This window comes from Pelobates fuscus, chromosome 12 (assembly GCF_036172605.1).
Source record: "Pelobates fuscus isolate aPelFus1 chromosome 12, aPelFus1.pri, whole genome shotgun sequence".
NCBI classification, from domain to species: domain Eukaryota; kingdom Metazoa; phylum Chordata; class Amphibia; order Anura; family Pelobatidae; genus Pelobates; species Pelobates fuscus.
Window position 1 is genome coordinate 48753682 of NC_086328.1, and position 24726 is coordinate 48778407.

The 24726-nt window shown below is 38.7% G+C and overlaps 1 protein-coding gene across 1 annotated transcript in view; it reads right to left on the bottom strand.

The window, feature by feature from the left end:
* The window catches only part of RPGRIP1L (RPGRIP1 like), a 116744-nt gene that overhangs the window by 62919 nt on the left and 29099 nt on the right, over positions 1-24726 (bottom strand). Inside the window, exons 7-8 of the mRNA XM_063437366.1 lie at positions 10784-10889; positions 6079-6225 (exon numbers count right to left, since the gene is read on the bottom strand). Of these exons, the coding sequence (XP_063293436.1) occupies positions 6079-6225; positions 10784-10889 (253 nt within the window). The remainder of the gene's footprint in view (positions 1-6078; positions 6226-10783; positions 10890-24726) is intronic.

The window sequence follows — 24726 nt, forward strand, 5'->3', positions numbered from 1 at the left end:
TCAGATTTTTTTTCAGATCTAAAAGCCAAGCAAACAAACAGCCTAGGAACCCCTCTACCAAGGTGTCCCCTTGCTCGCTTTATTGCAGAATGGCCCCTGCTCGCCCATATGCTCCCAGGCCCCTACTCACCAAAACACACCCAAGCATTCTGGGAAAGTGGCCCTGCAAGCCAATAGATGCTGTGACACTCCTGGTAAGTGCAAATTATTTTGCCTGAATACCAGTTCATCAAAAGTCCTTTTCACCTAGGCAAATGTTTTAAAGGTCAAATAACTATTTGTCTAGGCAAAAGCATGTCTACCTGATTTAAAACAAAAATAATAGGAATATTGCATATTTTTATGTCCAAACTGTTGTCTCCATAAAGACAATACCTGGAATAAAGGAAAAAATAAAAACACATTTACTGAAGAAAGAAAGTTGCACTGCTCCTAATCATATGGAAAATCTAATTGACAGTAAGTGAATACCTGTATTTAGATTTTCCCATACAAATAGTAGCAATACATCAATTGGTAATAAACAAAGCTTAACTTTTTATGTTACTGCTTGAAGTACCATTTGTACTGAGGCTAGGGTGTATAAGCAATAATGTCTTGACAATGTATGTAGGGATGACTGCATAGCTTGTTTTCATATTTCTTAAATTGAGGCAGAAGTGTGAGATGATCAAATGTGGACAACCAATGTTGTAGAGTGTGCTCTAAGTAGCCTGGTGGTTTCTTCCAAGCAGGGGTACATGCCAAAGTTTCATTTATTCATCTGGCTACAGGAATACTGTATTATGAAACAATTTCTCTTTAAATCTTCTTCTGCCTAAAAATTCAAAGGTTATCTGATAAACAAAATAGTGTTGTTTGTTCAAGGTAAAATGAAAGAGTCCATTTAACAACCAGATTGTTTGGGTTTTTTTCTTGCATCTTTTTTGGTTGTCTTGACAAAATTTAGGCAGAATAATATCTTGATTTAGATTGGATGAGTTATCCATCTTAGGTCAAAAAAAGAGGGAAGCAACTTAAGAACCATTTTCTCTGTGTGGAAAGCCAGATAAGGAAATCTGGAACCGACAACCTGAAATTCTCCTGAAGTGATCGTAACAAGAAATGTTTCCTTCCAGGACCGTACCTGGAGAGGACAGTCTTGCAAATGTTCAAAATGGTTTTGAGTCATGGCTGAAATGACCAAACGAGAGTGCCACTTAGAAATCAGTTCTAACATCCATAATTTTCATACCGGAGTCACAAAAACGTACAACAGGACTAGCCACCAGTAAATTCCTTACAGACAAAGAGATGATAGTTAAGTCCAAAGAAGGCCGAAATGATCATCTGGGGTATCTGGTTCTGTTTCTATATCTCTTGTGCAGAGATAACTTGCTGGCATTTTGGTTCTGGACTGCCCTTATGGGTGGAATCAGTCTGATATGCAAATAGTATAGGTTCTCTTTGTAATGTCAACAGTAATCAAAAATGTATTTGAGACCTAAGCAAGGACTAACAGAAGGGCAAGCTAATGATTTTCCCTAAACTTTTGCCCATTCTCAGATTCCTCATTTTCGTTTTTTGATGCAATGCAACCTTCTTTCTTGCCTGGTTCTTAATCTCTTCTCTGAAAAGCACTCACAATACATGAGAAGTAGATGTAAGTATAGAGTTTTTGGTTTCTTTGACTGCATAACAGGGTTTCTATGCCTTCTGTGGGACTTAGATGAAAAGGGGGTTACTGGCATTTTTAGCATGGATATAAATACAAAAAAAGTATAAAAAATTAAAATGATCACTGCACAAAATTGAACCATATGATTTGTGTTCTAGGTTCTATGTAGATTAAAAAAATGAACAAGATAAAGTACTTGGATGGACAATAACAGTCCAGTTTATTAGTGGAGATAAAAAACAGCATATGTTTATGCTTGTATTTTTTTTTATTTTTATTTTTAAAAGATCCATGGGGCGTCTAGTTGGTCTTGCATAACAGGAGAGTATTGTAAATGTACAGATTAAGCATAACATATGTCCTGGAGTAAAACCTTTAAAATCAATTTTTTTTTAATTTATTTTTTTACCAGTAGCAAGATTACAAATGTTTTATCCATTAGTCAATTTGGAGGCTTAGTGATAAAGTTAGAAACAGGTTTGAAACCAGTCACTAAGCTCTTCCCATAGAGAAAAATTAGAGCTATTAGAGACAGTCTTTTTAGTAGTGGCTGCCAATTGTTCCCTGTCGCTACTTGTAAAATACAGACGTTACTATTACTATTACAGTTACTATTTCCTAAAAGTATCAACAGGTACTTTGGCAGGTAGGGTGTGTCTTTAACAACTAGCAACTGATATGGAGATAGGCCAGAAATAGTATTTTGGGAGTAAATTTCCATTTGTAAGTTGCAAATAATTACCATTCACAGTCGCCATTAAGTTACTTTACAGTTTATTTTCAAATCGCTCAGAGAGTTTTCAACGCCAGTGTAACGATAAGTAAAGAGATACTAGTAAATAACATATTTGCGTCGTTTTTACCTGCAGCTAAAAAATTGAAGAAAAAGAGTGCAAAGCTGCCAGAGCCATCACACATAAGTGTATGGCAAATTATCTTACTTGGGTGGCCAGTGCACTAGAGATCTATAAGGAAAAATGTGGGGTCTCAGGCAAAAACTTCAGGAATCACCCTTACATTATCTTAATTGCAGAGGCACCCATAATTCAAAACTAGCTCCATAGTACAACGATAAAATTAGCTTATTTCATTTATTTCCATACTGAAGAACAAGTTAAACAACGGGCTAACTAGACAGACTTTGGGTACTAAAATGTTAGAATGATCTCTGTAATTTTTTTTTATATCCCATTTTTTTTACATCTGTAAATAGTTGTAAAAACACATGTACATCAAAAGGACACAAAGTTTGCAGTCCAGAAAAAAAACCGAAAATCTTTTTTTTTAAATACAGAAATATGTTGTAAAAGTGAAAGTAGAGCTAGCTTCAAATAAAGTAGAAATAGCAAATGGCTTGACTTACAAACAAACAAACCATAACACTAAAGTATTTATTCAGTAAATAGAGTGTTGAAATAAGCTTAAAAATCCACTCTCAAAATTTAGGACTTAACAGCCAAGCTTAATTTTAGAGTTAGACAGCTTTGGTCAAAGTATTGCGGGTCAGTTTCTACAGGATTAAATACAAACATGTATTCTAGACACCATAGTGCCAAGTGATTACTGGAGAGCATCAATACTGATGATCTGAGCCAATACAAAGCTTTCCCATAGGAAAGCATTGGGAGGCTATTGTGTATGTGCGGCAGAACGTTGCGCTGTGCCAATCAGCATCCCCTCATAGAGATGCATTGAATTAGAGCATCTCCATGCAGGGCGTGGAGTTGCTGAACACCAGTGCTGCACAGTGTGAACTAGGAAGCACATCTACTAACCGTCTGAGTGACTGCCACTAGATGTTTTACTAGGCGGTAATGTAAGCTGTAGTGGTTCTGGTGACTATAGTGTCCCTTTAAGAGTCATACAGCTTTGGTCTAAATTTTGCATGTCGGTTTCTACCACAGTTGTCTGTCTATAATTAAATCCCTATATTGACTAACATTACAATTGTTAAAATAACTACATTACTAAATAATAATTTGCATTGTGACAGTTCATTTGTATACACATCCGCCCTATAGAAAGGTGTGTGCTTTTCTACTGAACAACCTGTAATGTCAGTGGAGGAGGATCGGGTTGAGGAAAATCTTGGCCTGATTGCTGGAGGAGAGTCTCAGTTTTTTGGGTTGGTGTAACCCTACAACATCGACATAAAGAGTCGAATTGGAAACATTGAGAAACAGAAGAGGAATATTCTAAATGAACATCAGAAAGACAAAATGGGAAGTGCATGCAATGCTTACAGATGAAAAGCAATCTATATACTCTACAAACAGTAGAATGCAGCATCAACATACACGTTAATTCACTAAAGTGAGAATTCAAAGTGGATCTCAATGTTAAAGGACCACTATAGTATGGAAAGACAAACGTATATAGAGTGTTTAACTATTTAGGTCCATGGCCCCCCTTCTAGTTCAGTACAAAGGTGCTTACTCACCTTTTTTTCCCAGGCCATGCCAGTCTTATTGTTCTTCCCCTCCTGCAGCTTCATATCGGCTCCTCTCGTAAAACCACGAGAGTGTTGCCACTGATGGCAACGCTCAGGTGTGCATTACGTGCCGTACGGAGCGCTGCCATAGCAACCCGTGGCTCGCAAGAGCAGAAGACATGAAGCTGCAGAAGGAAGATCAGATTACTGGGCCCCCTCTCCACAGCACACAGCAAAATGTACCACTGGACGACTCTGGAAACTAGTGTCCCCCCTCCCTGACCACAGGGAAGAGGCAGGAAGGTGGAAATACACTTTTTTTTAAAAAAAACTGATCACTCCTGACAGCCCGACTACACACACTACATGTACTACACATACAGACACTGCACACACTACATGCACTACACAGGGATACTGCACACACTACATACACTACACAGATATACTGAATCCATTACACACACTGCACACAATACATGCACTACACGCAGACACACATACACTGCACACACTACATGCACTGCACACTGCATTCACTACACTTCTCACAATAAACAAACACAGACACTGCACACACTAAACTGTGTCAACTACACAGACACTGCACACACTACACAAACACTGACAATGCACCCACTACAAAACATCCACTAAAAATACACTGTACTCACTATACTGCATCAACACATACACTGCATCCACACACTCTGTATCCAGTATACACATGCATACAATGCATTCACTATACACACTGCATACAATACACACACTGCATCTCCTGGATGTGTGCAAGGTTTTGGGGAGGAGGGGAGCATTTCATCCTTTGACCCAGGCAGCACAAGGTCTTGCCCCCTCCATGGCTGAGATCATGGTGGTTATGATGCCAGGAGTTTTGCAATGGTTTGCCCTCTTACTCGGGTCCCCACTGGATGCCTAGTCTCTACTGGAGCTGGGAGAATTACAAATATGCACAGAATTGAAATTAGCCAATGATGCCCAAGTGACTTTGACAGACGTGGAATTACACCTTCAGCAGCAAAGGGTTAAATTCTGTAGGTGCAGCTTTTCAGACAATGGGGAACAAACCTGAAATTGAGTAGAGACAGGAACACTATAATGTTAGGAATACAGATTTGTATTCCTAACACTATAGTGTCTCTTTAACTGATCCTCTTCAAATGTGCATACTACTTTACTTAAAACAAATTGCTAATAGCAAGTTATCAAATCGTATTCACCAAGCAACGATCTGTCAGTTAGGGGAGATAAAAGAAAGTCATGCAGCTTTTGTCCTGGCTCTCAGTAAGAAGTCAAAGTTATATATTTCCTACCGAAATAGATCTACATAAGGGCAAAAATGAACAGTTTCTTACTGACGTATATGCTTATATGCATTACAAGTCTCAAACAAAAGCAGCTCAGAATAAAATAGAATACATGGAAAAATAAATAATAATAAAAACATTTCAACGCTCGCGTTGACAGGAGATTTGAATTGTGAAACCTTTGCCACAGTTGACTCAACCTCATCTGTTTTAATGCAAAATTTCAATTACAAGCTCTTTAAAACATGCCAAAGAGAACCACTGGCATAGAAAAAAAATAACTGGTTTAGCTTCTAGACAGAACAAAGATGTCTTCTTTAAAATGATTTCATTTCAATGAACTGTGACATGCACTAAAATGTAGAATGGCTGAATTATTAAATGGATGTGGCATGCATAATTCTGATTTCCTTGTCTAGCGCCAGAAATGTACTGGAACTAAACCTTCCTAAGTGAAAAATCTACATTAAAAGGATAAAAAAAGGAATATGAGGCTAAGACAAAGTATGTAAAGTGGAAAATAATTAGGTCACATTATGACACTTTCAACTAAAATGAATTGTACCCGTCAAGATACCAAAATCTAGCCCTTATATGATGTCTGGAGGAGAATAAATGATTCAGATTGAGCGTCTTTCTGTATCAGAGACTTTAATACAAACCTCGTCTAGCTTTCTTTTGGAAAAATCACTTGTTTGCAATTGTTTCTCAAGCTGAAAGCCTTTTAGACGTTCTTCCTTCAGCTGAATGTTCAGACTGTCGACTTCACTCAGAAAGGTTGCTTGGCTAGACTTCATACTCTTCAGATTCTGTGGGCCAATAAAAGAAAAACTATGAACAAAAGTATGAAATTAAAGGGTTACTCTAACATCTATGACAACCACTGCTTTTAGAAGTCATCTGCATCTGCAGTGTTCTAAATTAGAGGAAAGTGTTGTGAAATATTTGGAGACCATATGTAGAGGGTTACTCCAACCCCGTTTTAGATTTATTCTGACTTACAAGATTATACAAGGTGGTGCTATAATACATGTAATATTTTATTTGAAGAAAAAAAATAATTAAAAAAGTGATTATAATTTCCTTTAAAACATACCTCTACTAAATTGTTTGTGGAGTGCACTTATAAATGCCACATTGTGCTGTACAGGCTTGATATAAATTAGTATAAAGTGAAATTCTTTGGCGGTATGAATAGCATCTCATTTATTACACAAGCTTGGGTGTGCTGGAGCAATTTGCACAGCCGCTAGGGTCAACTGAGTGCAAATGTGCGGAGTATGATTAATTGTGCTGAAGTAATCAAAATAAATTTGCCTTAATAGTGCGCTGTTAATTTGTTTATGTTAAAGGGTTTGTAAAATTCCGTCAATAAGGATGACATCGCCTGTCTAAACCGGACTGTGTTACAGGGAGTCTATGTAAACTGGTTATGATGTTCAGAAGGTCCCTTTAAAATATCTGAATGTAACCCGGATAACCCAGATAATGCTGTAAAGCATGGTTCGTCAACCTGGTCCCTACCGCCCACTAGTGGGCGTTTCAGGATTCCAGGTGGGCGGTAGGGATTTCCAGGTTGATCGGGCGGGCGGGTGCGAGCCGGCGGTACCCGTGCGACTGGGTACCGCCGTGACCATTTGCGGCTCCGGCCCGCCCGGTAAACCGCCGGGGCCGCCTTCCAAAGTGTCCATCGGGTGGCCCATGCTGTCAGGGCCACCCGATGGATGCGGATTGTAAGGGGGCCAGGTCGCGCTGTTAAAGCGCCCAGCGCTGACCGGGCCCCCTGTGATGACATCAGAGCTGGGAGGAAGTGATTCCCCGGTCACTCCTCCCAGCTAAAACTGAGAGCCGCGCGGGAGGAACACCAGGGAGTCAGAGTGGGAACTCTGACTCCCATCCACCTGAGCCACCACTGGACCCCAGGGAAAGTCACCCTCCTGCACCTTAAAGGTAGGAAACAGGAGGGTGACTTAAATATAGTGTGTGTGTGTTTGTTTGTGTGTGTGTGTGTCTTTGTAGCTATGTCTTGTGTGTGTGTATGTGTCTGTCTGTGTATATGTGTGTGTGTGTGTCTTGTCTTTGTATGTATGTCATTGTATGTGTGTCTTGTGTGTCTGCATGTGTGTGTGCATGTCTGTGTGTCTGTTTGTATGTGTGCCTGTCTGTTTGTATGTATGTGTCTTGTGTGTATGTGTGCCTGTCTGTGTCTTTGTGTGTGTATGTATGTGTGTATGTGTGCCTGTCTGTGTCTTTGTGTGTGTATGTATGTGTGTCTTGTGTGTCTGTATGTGTGCCTGTCTGTGTCTGTATGCATTGCTATAAGGACGGTTAAAAAATAGAAAAAAGGGGAAAAAAAGGTGGGGAGGGGAATTGAGGAGGGAGAGGAGATGAGCTGACGCACAAATGAGAAATCATATTATGCGCAAACAGAGAAGTCGTCTGAATATCACTGAAAGAGACCTTTGTTTGTTCCTTACGAAAATCGAACCAGATATCAAATATTTAGTCTCGCAGCATCAACCTCAAGGATCTCATTAATCACTAGTAAAGGTAATTTCAATTTACTTTATTGTTTTCTCATTAAACGTTATAAAGTTAAAAACCTTATAAACCTGCATTAAGTAGAAATAAAAAGATAAATGTACTTACATTTATTTTTTTTAAAAACACCCTCCTTTCTTAAAAATATTCTGCATTTGCGCGAAAACTGGTGGGCGGTAAGGAAATTTTTTCAACCAAAAAGATGCATTAGTGGGCGGTAGGTAGAAAAAGGTTGACTACCACTGCTGTAAAGTATGGTGTGGGTATCATCTTGTTTAATAAGCAGGATCTGGTGCATTTTTTTCAATTCAGAAACCAAGACTTTGTATAGAATGCATACAGCTTGGGTAAAGTACAAATCTTTCTCAATGTTATAAGCTACTTGGATGAGCTAAGGTAAAGTATGACAGTAAATAAGCCAACAAGAAGTGGCACTAAACTAAGAAATGTAAAAAAAATATTTCACTAGCAAACATCTGCCATATTAAAAAAAAAGAAAATATAATAGTCAGTGTGTACATCTTTATATTAAATTAATTAGTTAAAGTGACCCTACAGTCACCAAATCAACTGGTGTATAAGAGAAAACATGGGGCACTCACTTGAATGACTGCACTCACTTGAATATGCATTAGTAGGGTGCTGCTGGGAGCCAATTTATACAATAAAAACAGAAAATCCAGCGTAACTAAACCCCCATAATTTTTTGCCTGGATTAGGTTTTTTTTTTTTTTTAAAAAAAACTTTAAAAAAACCTAACTAAATCTGTCAGCACTGAAGTTGCTGTTTAGGGGACAATGGAGTGCACTGTATTGTCGGTTTTGGTGTATAGTTCACACCCATGCAGTCTAACTGCTTAATTCAATGCCATTTAGGAGTTAAATCACTTTTGGGATTTCACTTATGCAGCCCTAGCCACACACAATCCCCTGGCTGTCACACACGCCTGCATGAAAAAAAAAAAAAAGCAAAGAAACGTTCAATCAGCTGTAACTTACTCTAAATGCTTTTATTGTCTGCTTTGTAAATTAAACTTTAATTACACACAGGAGGCTCCAGCAGGGTCTAGCAAGCTATTAACAGAGCAGAATATAGGAAATTTTAAATTAAACACAATGTGCAATAAAGGAAGTTTAAACATTAGCTATCACTTTACATGAAGTGTTTTAAAAAGGCTTTGGAAGTCACACGCAGGGAGGTGTTACAAGGAGTGCACAAACAAAGCTATTTAATTTCTAAATGGCAGAGAATTAAGCAGTGAGACTGCAGAGACAGACAAATTGTCTCTGTGTTCCTTTAATCTCTCACTAGCACAGTACATTGGACAAAAAAAAAAAGTCTGGAAACAGAAGTGTTACTGCATTTATACATTTTGTTTCATCTCCAATTGCCAGTTAGTGATTGACAGCTGCTCACCTAGCAGAGTTTTAAGAAGAACGTGAAATTAGAACGATTCACGCATTGTATACCGTACCTATCAGCCATTCAAGTAGCATATAGCCTAATGAGCAAATCAAATTGTTTATTATGCCTGAGGACCTTTGATATTCAACATCCTCTACGTGCAATGTATATAAAGCTTATTTTTCATATGTTGCCTACACCACTTACATTCATTATGTCGTAATTTGCCCTGTGATGGGAACATTTTGTTCAAAGGTCAAGTAAAAAAAAGGTGAATTGTCCTGAAGGGAAATAGATTTTTTAACCCCTAAAAGACAGCATATTATCAAGAATCTGATGTAAACAAACCCTCAGTCAATGTGGAATTTCATGCTTCTTTAGCACTAACCTTTTTATAGAGACATGTTATATCTGTAGGTACTGACATGCAACCATTCTCTGTCGGCGTCCCCCAAGGTTCTGTCCTCGGTCCCCTGCTGTTCTCTATCTACACTGCCTCCCTTGGTAAACTCATCAGCTCCTTTTGCTTCCGTTATAATTTCTATGCTGATGACACGCAAATCTACTTGTCCTCTCCTGATCTCTCTCTGCCCATCTTGACTCGTGTCTCTGACTGCCTCTCTTCGATTTCCAAATGGATGGCTGCTATCTTCCTTAAACTCAACCTGTCCAAAAGAGAACTTCTGATCCTTCCTCCCTCAATTGTTACTACTCCCGTGTCTGTCTGTCTCCAAGTCAACTGCGCTACCATCACCTCTACCTCGAAGGCTCGCTGCCTGGGTGTTCTTTTTGACTCCAACCTCTCCTTCACCCCTCATGTCCAATCAATCGCCAAATCCTGTCGCTTCCATCTCAAAAACATAGCGCGCATCCGCCCAAATTTAACCCTGGATGCGGCTACGGTGCTGGTCCATGCTATTGTTCTCTCTCGCCTGGTCTATTGCAATACTCTTCTCAGTGGTCTTACGTGTTCCCAGATTGCACCGTTGCAATCTATAATGAATGCAGCGGCAAGACTCATTTTCTTGTCCGCTCGCACCTCCCACGCCTCCCTGCTCTCTCAGTCTCTGCATTGGCTCCCAGTTAGATATAGGGCTCAATTTCAAATTCTGGTGCTTGCTTACAAGTCCCTACATAATGCTGCTCCAACCTACCTATCCTCCCTAATACACAATATTACATATATACATATATATATATTGCACTGTCCATCTGGATATATAAAATTTGAAACTTGCTATGACATTCTAGAATTTTAAAAGATTCACTTCTAGAATCATATCTGCAATGCTTTATAACACAATTCTGCACCGTATGCCAGGCTATTACAGCTTATATATTTCTAGTCATATACAATGAGCATTAAATGATTCTGGCATTCAGTCCGGAACAAATCTGACAACACCGTATTAAAGACATTACCTCTTGAAGTAAGTGAAATTTGCTTTCCATCTCAGTTAATGCCATGCTTTTCTCTAAGAGTTGTTTCTGGAGCTGGATCATTACAACATTGTCTTTTATAGTAGTCCTATGGACAAAACCAAAAATAATTAGATTTTAACATGATGTCAAATAAAAATACACTGGATGGGATTTTAGTGTAGAATTGAGGAGGCTGGGCAGGATATGTATATACATGGGCATACTGTTTTTATATCCCAAATCACATGGCGTGATGTACCCATAATGCACACTGTGATATGTATGAACTTATACCAGAGAATGAGGAAACGATGTGCCGCTAAACTACATTTAAGAAGAAAATCAAAAATGGGATTCACTTTATCTTAATCATGCAGTGGGTGTTCTTGGTGCTGGTTACCATAGATACACAATTGATGAACAAATGCAAATTATAGATTTCTTCAACCGCACTCTTTAGGATACCCATATAATAAAATCAATTACATAATTATGATCCGTAAAGCCCGCAGAATTATTGTAGAAAATAATCGAACATGGCAAAAAGTACACACCAAATAAATGTTGCAAGATGGTGTAAGATCCCTTACCAAAAGCCTTACAAAGAATAAGCACACAAAGGGGGTAGTAAAAAGTTTACAAAAAATTTTTTAAAACCCTACAAGGTGACTGACCGTGTACACGTCTACTCAGAGATGCTTCCTCAGCAGTAAAAGATCCAAGTGTAATACCAAACTTTTAAAAAAAGCTGAGTAGTGGGGCACATCAGAGACTTGTTCCTTTGAGATTGCTTAGCGCTAATTGGTATAATTGGTTGGGAGAAGGTTGGTCTCCGCTGCTCAACTTTGGTATTGCGCATGGATGTTTTACTGATGAGGAATTGTCTCTGTGTACATGTATCATACCTCCCGTCTCTAAATTCAGACTGACGGTCGCAGGTCTGGGTCCCTGTGAGTCATGGATTAGTACATTGGTGACCCACTTCCGGAGTCATCCTGTACAGCACATTATGGTTTTTAATGACACCTATCATACACGACTATATACATACATATACATAAACACACATTTGAAAATTGCTATTAAATTTAGCAGATAGTTAGATTAACCATAAAAATAAGGCACCAACTTACCATAAAAATAAGGCACCAGCAATAAAACCTAAATATATATTTTAGAATGTGCCAGCTAAAGCTGAATCATTAGATTTTAAATAAATGAGAATTGATATTAATAAAAGTGCCTTCAAATTAATGTCACCAGTTCACAATATGTTCAGATGAGTGTCAATGCACAGACTTTGAAAAACCTATCTAATATTTATGCAATAAAGACAGAAAAGGTGCTTTCCTGTGATATAAGCACATATTAATAATGGAAAAAAATATTTCTACTGTCTATTTCACACAAGTCCTGCCAAAACTCTGCACTACTGTTGGCAGAATCGAGTGAATTGTAAAAGTACTTTATAACCACAAAATAATGTAATATTTTACTCAAAAGTAAAAGTGGCATTGTTCACTTGATACTTGGGAATATAAAGTACTCATGTAATATTTTCATTATGGGAATAGGGTGTTAAGTGCCAGTCTATACTTTATTGCTATGAATGTCTGTCAGCAAGAACATTTGTTTGGAATCCAATTCCACTTCCAAAATGTATTGAATTTTTATATAAATTGCAATTTCCTCTTTCACCTTCAGATCTACCAAATTAAAAAAAAAAAAAGGCTGAAAAGGCTTCACTCAAATATTCTTGTAAAGCAACACTTAAACAGCTAACAGATGCAGCACATCATAACATCATATTGGACACAAAAAAAAAGGCTATGTACCACAATTCAACTCAATTTCTCTGACAGAGATAATACTAGAGGTGATTATTGTACATCAGAAGCGCATTAATACCTTCTGATGCAATGTACTGAAGGTAAGTGGAACAATCTGTGTCTACATAAATGACAGCATAACATACTCTGTTTAATACTTGTATTTATACAAAAAATAGTAGATAAAAGCAATGAACACAACAGATGTAGGGAGTGCAAGTACAGAATGGTCTGTACCACATACTTGGTGCATTACTAATCATTTAAATAGCATCCTTTAAATGTGGTACCACCAGTAAATACAGCACCAACACCCACAACCCAACTTCTCAGAGAAGCTCCTACAGTATAAAATACAGTATAAGTTAAATGGATACTATAGTGTTAGGTATCCAAATCTATATTCCTAACACTATAGCACCCTCTGCGTCCCCATCCCTCACGGCCGGCAAATTAAAACCTTTATTTACTTACCCGATGCCAGAGGCAATGTCCCTCGGCGCTGGATTGGCGCAATGTCCCTCGGCGCTGGATTGGCGCTCTGTCCCCTCCGATGGGGAAGCCTAATGCACCTGTGTGGCAAGCACATTGAGCCATCCAGATAGGAAAGCATTGCTGCTGAGCATTAGGACGTCCAGCGTCATTTAAGTGACTTTAAGAAGGAAGTGACTCTAGTGGCGGTCTGGTAGACAGCTACTAGAGGCTGTCTCAGTGCTTCAATGTACACATTGCACTTTCTCTAAAACTGCAGTGTTTTACATTGTAGGGCTAAGGGGGACAGGGACACTGCACCCAGACCACTTCTATGAGCTGAAGTGGTCTGGGTGCCTATAGTGTGCCTTTAATGTGGACCGGGGAAGTGAAAGAGGTGAATGGAGAGAAGAGTTGAAGGAATGGGAGGGATGAAGTGAGAATTTAGTAGCCAGTAATGCTGAGGGAATAGTCTACTCATATCTGAGAGAATTTGCATACCGTGAGAAGCTAGGAGGTGCAGTCCAGGAATACCGCAGGTTCAGCGGAGGGTGAGAAGTTACACAAAGGATTGGACCCTCTCTACAAATGTGAAGCAGATCTTCTAAACATTTCTAGTATCTATTTCACACATAAAAGATGCAATATCCTGACATGGAGTACTTATGTATTACTGGTAAAATCATATACCAGTGTTCCTCAGCCATGCATCTGGTAGTACAAGGGGGCAGGAGTATAAATATATTGATCAATACTAGCATATAAAAAACTTACAGAGATGGATGGGAGGATTGGGGTGGGGTATGATGCAGAGTTCTGCAAATGTTTGCAGCTTTATTCATTGAAAAAAATGTCTAAAAATGGATGGTTGATAATGTACGAATTGCTGGAATGCCAGTTTGCAGAGGGAGTAGAATAAGCCAGCTCGAGTTAAGTTCTGAGTTTCAGTGTGACATGCAGCTCCTCTGTGTACTGGATGGGTCCCTTCTTTAACTGAAGATGATTTGTATTTAGATTCACCTATAATTTCTGGGATGTAGAAAACCTCTATCCAATGATTTAGTATAGAATGGTTAATATTTTTTTTCACAAAAAGGCAGCCCTGCAACATTATTGATGCCATTAGGGGCGCATGCACCCAAAATACCCCTATAAAAAGCACTTCAGACAAGCACTAGTCGCTCAGAATTACTGTGCTCTTGCATAAAACGAGTTGTGAACATGCTGTGTGTGTTCTGTTCTCCTGCCTGATTGATGTTTTTTTTTTTGGCTTTATTGCTCATGGTAGCTCTGTTTGGAATGGAAATAAACTGTACAAAAAAGATGGTTTGCATCTTTCTCAAAAGGGAACAAATGTTCTCAGTGAGCAGTTCAGAGGTTTTGCTAGGATGTATTTAAACTAGGAGGGGGGGGCAAAAGGGTGATAAAACATCTATCCAATTGTCCCCCAAAACAAGGACAGAAGGTGCCTGTAGCAAGTGTGTTAAAAAATGATAAGCTTAGAGTCATGTCTACAAATGCTCGCAGTTTAGGGAATAAGATCCATGAACTTGTGGCAATAATGGCAACTGATAGTGTAGATTTAGTCGCTGTTACTGAGACATGGTATAATGAGAAAAATGACTGGGACATAGCAATACCAGGGTACTCTTTATATAGAAAAGACAGGGAAGGCAAGAAAGGGGGAGGGGTGGCCCTGTATGTAAAGAATAGCATAAAATCTAGCCTAATAAAGGTTAGTGAGGCGAACATAGAGTCTGTTTGGGTTACGTTAGAATTTGGTAATCACACAGTAACTCGTGTAGGTGTGATTTATAGGCCCCCAGGACAAATTGAAGAGTTAGATAATCTACTAGTTGAAGAAATAGCTAAGATGACAATGAAGGGGGAAGTTATCATCATGGGTGACTTTAATCTTCCTGATATAAATTGGAAAACAAAAATAGCTACTTGTGCCAGGAGCACACATATTCTAAACTCCCTACTGGGATTGTCTCTAAAACAAGTCGTTGAGGAGCCAACTCGTAAAGAGGCCATACTAGATTTAGTGTTAACAAATGGAGATTTGGTATCAGATATTACTGTAGGTGAAAGTTTAGGATCCAGTGATCATCAGTCAGTGTGGTTTAATATAAGAACAGTGACTGAGTCCACACAAAAACAAAAGTTTTAGACTTTAGAAAAACAGACTTTTCCAAAATTAGAATATGTGTAAAGGAGTCATTATCAGACTGGAGCAATTTAAATGGAGTCCAAAAGAAATGGGATTATTTAAAAGTTGCACTACTGAAGGCAACAGAAAATAGCATTAGGCTTGTCAGTAAAAGCAAAAAATTCAAGAAACCACTGTGGTACTCCACAGATGTAGCCAAAATAGTAAAAAACAAAAAGTTAGCATTTAGTAATTATAAAAAAACCCAGAGTGAGGAAGACAGAATGACCTATAAGATTAGGCAGAAAGAGGCTAAGCAAGTTATAAGAGCTTCCAAATCACACACAGAAGAGAAAATAGCACAGTCAGTAAAAAAGGGGGACAAAACCTTTTTTAGATACATAAATGAGAAAAGAAAAGTAAAACAAGGATTAGTTAGATTAAAAACAAAAGAAGGAAGGCATGTAGATGAGGATAAAGGTCTAGCTGACTGCCTCAATGAATATTTTTGTTCAGTATTTACAGATGAAAATGAAGGAAAGGGACCTCAGTTAAGAAAAAGGATAAATGAGTCATTTATTACACGTGAGTTTACAGAGGAAGAGGTTCTATTTCAACTGTCAAAAGTAAAGACAAATAAGTCAATGGGACCTGATGGAATACACCCAAAGCTATTAAAAGAGCTTAGTGGTGTACTAGCAAAACCATTAACAGATTTATTTAACCAATCATTGATAACAGGAGTAGTCCCAGAAGATTGGAAGTTAGCGAATGTTGTGCCCATTCACAAGAAAGGTAATAGGGAGGAGTCGGGCAACTATAGGCCAGTAAGCCTAACTTCAGTAGTGGGGAAAGTGATGGAAACCATGTTAAAGGATAGGATTGTTGAACATCTAAAAACACATGGATTTCAAGATCAGAGACAACATGGGTTTACTTCAGGGAGATCATGCCAAACTAATCTTATTGATTTTTTTGATTGGGTAACTAAAATTATAGATCAGGGTGGTGCAGTAGACATTGCTTACCTCGATTTCAGTAAGGCTTTTGACACTGTTGCACATAGGCGGCTTATCAACAAACTACAATCTTTGAGTTTGGATTCCAATATTGTTGAATGGGTAAGGCAGTGGCTGAGTGACAGGCAACAGAGGGTTGTAGTCAATGGAGTATATTCGAAGCTTGGGCTTGTCACCAGTGGGGTACCTCAGGGATCTGTACTTGGACCCATTCTCTTTAATATTTTTATTAGTGATATTGCAGAAGGTCTTGATGGTAAGGTGTGTCTTTTTGCGGATGATACTAAGATATGTAACAGGGTTGATGTTCCAGGAGGGATAAGCCAAATGGAAAATGATTTAGGTAAACTAGAAAAATGGTCAGAGTTGTGGCAACTGACATTTAATGTGGATAAGTGCAAGATAATGCATCTTGGACGTAAAAACCCAAGGGCAGAGTACAGAATATTTGATAGAGTCCTAACCTCAACATCTGAGGAAAGGGATTTAGGGGTGATTATTTCTGATGACTTAAAGGTAGGCAGACAATGTAATAGAGCAGCAGGAAATGCTAGCAGAATGCTTGGTTGTATAGGGAGAGGTATTAGCAGTAGAAAGAGGGAAGTGCTCATGCCATTGTACAGAACACTGGTGAGACCTCACTTGGAGTACTGTACACAGTACTGGAGACCCTATCTTCAGAAGGATATTGTTACCTTAGAGAGAGTTCAAAGAAGGGCTACTAAACTGGTTCATGGATTGAAGGATAAAACTTACCAGGAAAGGTTGAAGGATCTTAACATGTATAGCATGGAGGAAAGACGAGACAGGGGGGATATGATAGAAACATTTAAATACATAAAGGGAATCAACACAGTAAAGGAGGAGACTATATTTAAAAGAAGAAAAACTACCACAACAAGAGGACATAGTCTTAAATTAGAGGGACAAAGGTTTAAAAATAATATCAGGAAGTATTACTTTACTGAGAGGGTAGTGGATGCATGGAATAGCCTTCCAGCTGAAGTGGTAGAGGTTAACACAGTAAAGGAGTTTAAGCATGCGTGGGATAGGCATAAGGCTATCCTAACTATAAGATAAGGCCAGGGACTAATGAAAGTATTTAGAAAACTGGGCAGACTAGATGGGCCGAATGGTTCTTATCTGCCGTCACATTCTATGTTTCTATGTTTCTATTGCCTGTGAACTTTTGTCACACGGACTGACCATGATTTCTGGATTTTCCTTGCCTGCACTTCGCTATTGGTTCCTGCACATTGGGCTCCTTTAGCGCAATTCCTGATGGATATGGTAAACAAACTAAACTACATACATTCGAATCCAGACCAAATACTTTTTTTACCTGATTTATAACCAGTTTTTAGGGAAGCTTCCAAAAATCTGAAAACAAATAGGTTGAACAGTCCTTTCCACAACTGTGGAATGACTTTCCTTCTATCAGTCTTCCTCGCGTTTAAAATCTCTCAGAACATCTGCATCTTTGAATCTGCAAAGAAGTCATAACTGTAACAACTGGTAATGTTTAAATATTTGATTTGCATATATAAAAAAAAATATGTATCAGTATTGTATTGTTTGTGCTCGCTAGACACATTTGAAAACAAGAGTTCTCAATTTATACTTTCAGTTAAAACACTGTCGAAACAAAACTAAATAGATCAAAACAAATCTTCAAAAATTACCAAATTGACTGATTGGTGGAAATTGGAGACATAAAACAGATTATTATACATTGTTAATAATCAAGTTATTATGAAACCAATAACATCTGATAGCGTTATTTGGGGTAACAAAATCCTAATTACAATGGCAAGATTGAACAGCTAAGGAAAGAATTCTCACCACCTTGCCCCTCAACCTTCACAACCTCACCTGGATCATTCCTCTCCAACCCTTCCGACCTTCTCCCAGGCTACTGAACAAGAAATGGCTGCGCTTATCCTTTCCTCTCGCCCCACTACTTGATCCTGTCCCGTCTCACCTTATCAGATCTCTCTCCTCTTGTCTTGTGCCCTCCTTAACACACATATTCAACTGCTCTCTTTCTTCTGGCACTGTCCCTGCTGTCCTTAAACATGTTTTTTTTAAGATGGGTACATCTTAAAAAAACATGTCTCAACTCATCCTCCCCTTCTAACTATCGTCCTTTACCCATCTGGCCTGGCCATTCCTCAACTCTAACTCTCTCCTTGACCCTCTTCAGTCCTGCTTCCGCCCCCTCCACTCTACTGAGACTGCCCTTATCAAAGTCACTAATGACATTATCACAGCTAAATTCAAAGGTCACTACTATATACTAATTCTTCTTGACCTCTCTGCTGCCTTAGACACCGTTGATAATGTTCTCCTTCTCCAAACTTTTCAATCACTCGGTCTCTGTGACTCTGTCCTCTCGTGGTTTTCCTCTTATCTCTCCCAACGCTCATTCAGTGTCTCCTTTTCTAATGATACCTCCACCATTCGCCCTGCCTCAGTTGGAGTCTCCCATGGCTCTGTCCTTGGTCCCCTTCTATTTTCTCTTTACACTGCCTCTCTTGGCAAACTTATTACCTCATTTAGATTCCAATACCACCTGATGACACCCAGCTATATCTCTAGTCTCCGGACCTCTTCCCTGATGTCCTGCAAGATTGGATGTCCTCTGATTGGATGTCCTCCCGCTTTCTGAAACTGAATCTTTCCAAAACAGAACTTCTTGTCTTTCCTCCTCCTAATATTAATCCTCCTCTCTTGCTCTCCCTTCAGATTGGTGGTACCCATATCAGCCCATCCTTACGAACACGTTGTCTTGGTGTTACTTTTGATTCTGGCCTCCTCTTTGAGCCTCACATCCGGTCTGTTGTCAAATCATGCCAATTACACCGTAAAAACATTGCCCGGATCCGCCCCTTTCTTAGACAATATGCTAATAAAGAGCTTGTCCATGCTCTAGTAATCTCTCGCATGGACTATTGTAACTCTCTCCTAATTGGTCTTCCCGATGGCCGTATTGCCCTGCTACAGTCTGTAATGAATGCTGCCGCCAGACTGATTTTCCTCTCGTCTGTCCTCTCACACCTCACCCCTCTGTCAGTCCTTACACTGGCTTCCTGTATACTATAGGAGTCAATTCAAAGTGCTAACCCATACCTATAAAGCACTTAGCCCCTCTTATATCTCCTCACAGATCCATAGGTATGCCCCTTCTCTGTCTCTCCGATCTGCTCGTGACCTTCTTCTGTCCGCTGCTCGCACCCGTACGGCCAACTCGCGCTTGCAGGACTTCTCGCGGGCGGCTCCCTTCCTATGGAATAGCCTGCCTACCGCCATCAGACTCTCCTCTAGTCTTCAATCGTTTAAGAAGTTCCGTAAAACCCATTTCTTTAGGAAAGCCTATGGCCTTCCAGATTAACCTCTACCTCACATACCTGTCTCTTGCTCTCTCCTAAAGGGCAGCACTCTACTCTCTCCTCCAGCTCTGCTTCACTCCCACCTTATTTGATTGCTATTTCCTGTCTTAATGTGTTTTATACCGCACCTCCTATAGACTGTAAGCTCGTTTGAGAGCAGGGCCCTCTTCAACCTATCGTTTCTGTAAGTTTTCTTCTAATTGTCCTATTTATAGTTAAATTCCCCCTCTAATAATATTGTAAAGTGCTACGGAAGCTGTTGGCACTATATAAATGGCGATAATAATAATTAGAGAATAAAACACTGCAAACTTCCTGGGATTCTTCCTGGGATTCAAGTCTCTGGATGGTGAAGAAGAGTATTCTGTTGAGGATGACACTGTGCTGAACCTTGTTCTTCTGCTCATATGTATCCCATGTTCATGTGCCACAATTCTAGTTGAAGGTCCACTCTGATGCTCCAAGTCCACTTATTGTTGGTTTAATTTTTTTTTATGCCAGCCTCTCTGCAAGCTATCCATGATACAAGTAATTAGTATGGTTGTCTCCACTTTTCTGAGCCATGAAACTCCCTACTTAGCACACAAATTCTGCTCTGTCTAGAAAAACTCTGACCATTGTTAATAAAACGAGCATGGTTTGCACGACATTGATGTAACCTGGCAGCCAAGGAGAATAGACTGGAATGCACATGTGTAAACAATGCCAACTTCACTGTACTAGTCAGTTGGGGCCCTAAATACCGTTCAGTGAGCATGTATACTGTGTGGCGATCGCATTCAAAATGACTGAGCAAGTAGAGCAACGAATCTGCATCAAATTTGCATCAAAGCTTGAACATTCCTCCGCAGAAACTATTCAGATGATTTAGAAGGTTTTTCGAGAATGATGCAATGATTACAGTGCAAATAAAAGTGTGACACAAAAGCTTCAAAGATGGTCGAGAGTCTGTTAAATATGATCCACGTTCTGAAAGGCCTGCAACAAACACAACACCTGAGAATGTTGAACGTGTGCGGGCAGCCATCAACAGATATTGGCGACTGACAGTGCGATAACTTGAAGCTGATGGCCTTTCCAACAAAGGATTTTGCATAGCATTTTGAACAGAGGAAGGGACGCTGGGAGAACTGTGTGACGTCTCAATGTGCCTACTTTGAAGGGGACTGAGGCTTCATTGTCCTAACTACCATGTTTCTTGTAACTTCTTAAATAAATGTCTCTATTTTTCATATTACATGGTTGGATACTTATCGGCAGATCTTGTATATTAGAAAATTAAAACTGATCATTTTTAAATACTATACAAATAGGGAGCCAATACTTTATTATCTTTGCTGCAATAAGTGTTTGTCTTTGTTTTGACACATCTACACATATTAGGAGGAAAGAGGAACCCTACAAATCTATTAGCCTGTCTGTAACGTATGCATACTGTTGGTTAGAGAATTTTAAGTACTACCTGCACAGTAAACATGTTGGGTGACAATTGGTGGCTGACGTTCATGCTATACATAAACAAAAAATAAAGTGCACTGTCTCTTTAAGACTAAATATAAATACCTTATAGTAAAAGTGAACTTTGCATAAAATGATGCAATAGGTATGCTGCTCATGATTTCTTTTTATATTTATCTTAATTTTTTTTAGGAGAAATTACCCAAAATTTGTGTTTTGATATATATTTATGAGAAAATGTATAAATGGATGTTTTCTATATTCTTAATAGTGTGAATATATGTACTGTGTATCTTTTTCTATATGGGACTTTTTCAAACATTTTAGTGAATATTCCTTTTAGCAAGCGTTGAGATGTGGGTGTTTGTAATCACTTGTGAGAATAAGGTTTTCCAATTTAGCATATGGCGAGATTTTCAGACTTTTTGGGCAATCATGCACACTTCTAGGACGTAAATTCAGACTGTGGTTGGAAGCGGAGTGCATCGGCGAAACGCATCATCACACTCTGACGTCATTACACTCGACGGTTGTAAACCCCGCCTCCCGGAAGAAGTGTACTTTGTATCTTAGTATCTTATGAAGTCGTCATTCGACGCAGAGGCTGGTTTTAACACTGATCGGAGGAGGAAGATAGAAGATAGACTGCCTGGAAGTGGATTTTATCCATATTATGAATAAAGTTTTGTTTATCTTCACCACAGCCTGAAGTTTTCATACTTGCAAAGATGCCATCATAGTTCAGAGCAGGCTTTATATTTTTGAGTGTTTTTAGTCTATTATGTATTCCTTTTTTTTTTTTTATCACACGTTTTGCCCTATGTGCTTGTCCTTTTTCTCTTTTCTTGGAACCATGTGACAAGCAAAGAGGAATACTCCTTAGTGAGTATAAGGTGTCCATATCACTAGTGTGGTTTCTATTAGAATTTGCACATTATTGCACATACTTCTGTGTTTATTGCACAGTGCACATTGTCACCTGGTGTGCAAATATATTGGGTATATTAATTGTTTTATGCAAAGTTCACTTTCACTTTTACTATAAGGTATTTATTTTTAGTCTTAAAGACACAGCACACTTTAATTTTTGTTTATGTTGATATATGTGATTGGAGATTTTTTCACATTATTACATAATATACATTTGTAATATTGTTCAGCGCCATACTTTTACTTGTTTTTTTGTACAGTTCATACAATATAGGCAATACAGAGCTTTAAGCAGTTGGTACTCTGATATGTTGTTTAATGCCACGCAAAGGACACCTACATCAAGTGTGCAGTTAATTTTTAATAATCTGTCAATTTTTAAACAGCAAAGAGTATCTAAGCAGGCAATGGTGAGAGGGAAACCATGCCACAATTTCCACTTGGCAATGGAATGCCTCCCAAGTGTCCCTATTCATAATGGACAGTCCCCATTTTGAACCCAAACACCCTGTCCCTCTTTTCTATTCCAATTTCCCTCTTTTCTAGGAGCAGAGGTAAAACTGCCGCCAATTAGAGGGTGCTGTACACTGAGGGGGTCCATGCACTTAGGGATCTCACAGGCCCGGTCATGCACTGCAGCCCTTTAATACCGTTGGATAGCTGTAAACTTGAAAAATATTATTTATCATTATTAAAAAAAAAAAAAAAAAATGAAAAAGATTTACAATGTTTTAATCAATGGTATAATTTAAAGAGTGACTACATAACCCACCACCCAAAAATGTGAACATTTCATAAAGATAAAGGTTCCATTGAAATTTCAAGCACTCAAAAGATAACATAAACGTAGGAACAACTTTGTCTTGAGGTAATTCACTGAGTTGACAAAAAAAATTGTCAAGTGGAGGAGCCACCGAAGTCAGTTACCACAGCTGTCATAGCAATGACTGTGGGAGTAAAGTATTATCTCACTCACTGTGACATAAGATCAATTGAGGCTTTTCGCTACATCAATCTACATCAGTGTTGTACTCTCACGCATTTGGAAGAGTACAGCACTGTAGAGCGCTGATGTAGGCACCTGGCGGATGAAACAACAATGACATGGGTGTCTGGCAGTAGAAACGCCAGAGCTGGAGAATGAAGATGGTGGCAACCATGAGGGTGATAGCATCACGTAATTATAACTCACACCAAGCTGCAGTCACTGAAGAATGACTACAATCACACATTCAAACTGAGAATTTGAAAATTCACTGACCAACCTGTGACAAAAAAAAAAAAAAAAAAAAAAGCTTTTAAATGTAACAGTAGAAAAAAAAGTAAAAAATCCAATGATTTCATGATTATTTTTCTAAGTTAAATCTTTTTTTTATAATATGGAGAAGTGAAACAAACATAATGTTAAGCCCTTTTTTCTTTATACCTATGTATCACAAATTGTCTCCCATACCAATGATTAGCAATCGCCTGAAAGAAGACGACTGAATGCCACCGCACCATCCACACAGAGCAGGCAGAAGCCGCAAACATAATTTCATCCATAATAAACAGCATATTTGAAACCTCTGATAACCTCGGAATAAGAGGTTTTCTATTTTTTATGCTCAACGTTTATGCACATATTGAAAACACTGTCACAAAGCAGAGCTGAAGCCAGAAAATCATCTATAAAGCCCCAACATCTGTAATCCAGCTGAGGACCTGAAATGCTTATTTTCATTCTTAGAAAAATCAAAGCCCTCTATGTTTTTGGCACTGGCCTTCTCGTTGTCCTTACACTGAAGATAAACAAGCTTATAAGACTGGGTGGGTTTAAAAAAAATAAAAAAAAAATAATAATAAAAAAGTCCTTAAGCTGATGTTGAAATAAGCAGATGCCTTGAACATGTTAGACACATAAATTAGGGCCGTGATGAGAAGATGCAGCTCTGTGGTCCAGCGTGCATCATGAGTGGGGTGCAATGGTTTGCATAATTCTTGATATCTTGCATCACACATCAAAGAAGCTAAATCTATGCCATTTGAAAGAATAAGATTGCTCATTCCAGCTGGATGCTTCTCCCTGCTTCTGGAAATTTTGGTATGATGGAAGATTATTTTGCGGTAAAAATGCTTCTGAAGCATACACGATGACACACCACTTGCCTTCTCATATTTACTTTAGAAGCCTCTTTTAGCATAACTTTTCCTGCTTGAGAGGTCTGCATAGTAATGCATGTAACCGCTCTCGAATGAAAAGAGATTTGAGTTGATCAAAGCATTTCATCGATTGTAATTTCACACAGGTCTTCCGTCATGGATGTATAAAAAGAGGTGTTATCTACAAACTAAAAGAAACAGCGATGTTCGTTCTTAAATTAGTGGTTACTGATGACCAAAATACTGCTTTCAATTATGGAAACCAGAGATGGAAATCTATCTCACCCCATGAAGAATAGTTTAGCAGCATATATATATTTTTTTTTTCAAAGGATTTAAATTAGAACAAATGAAAAGTATATTTATGGGAATGAATAACTAGAATAGGTCATGCTGTAGTCAGGAAAATAAAGAGCGGTATCTTTAAAAGAAAAAGTAAATCATGAAACAGAAATAGGAGCTCATTTGGCAAAGAATTTCAAAGATGCAATGATTTGATAGTTATAATAAATCACATTTATAAAACAGGGTTTGGCTGTTTTATTCTTGTTCC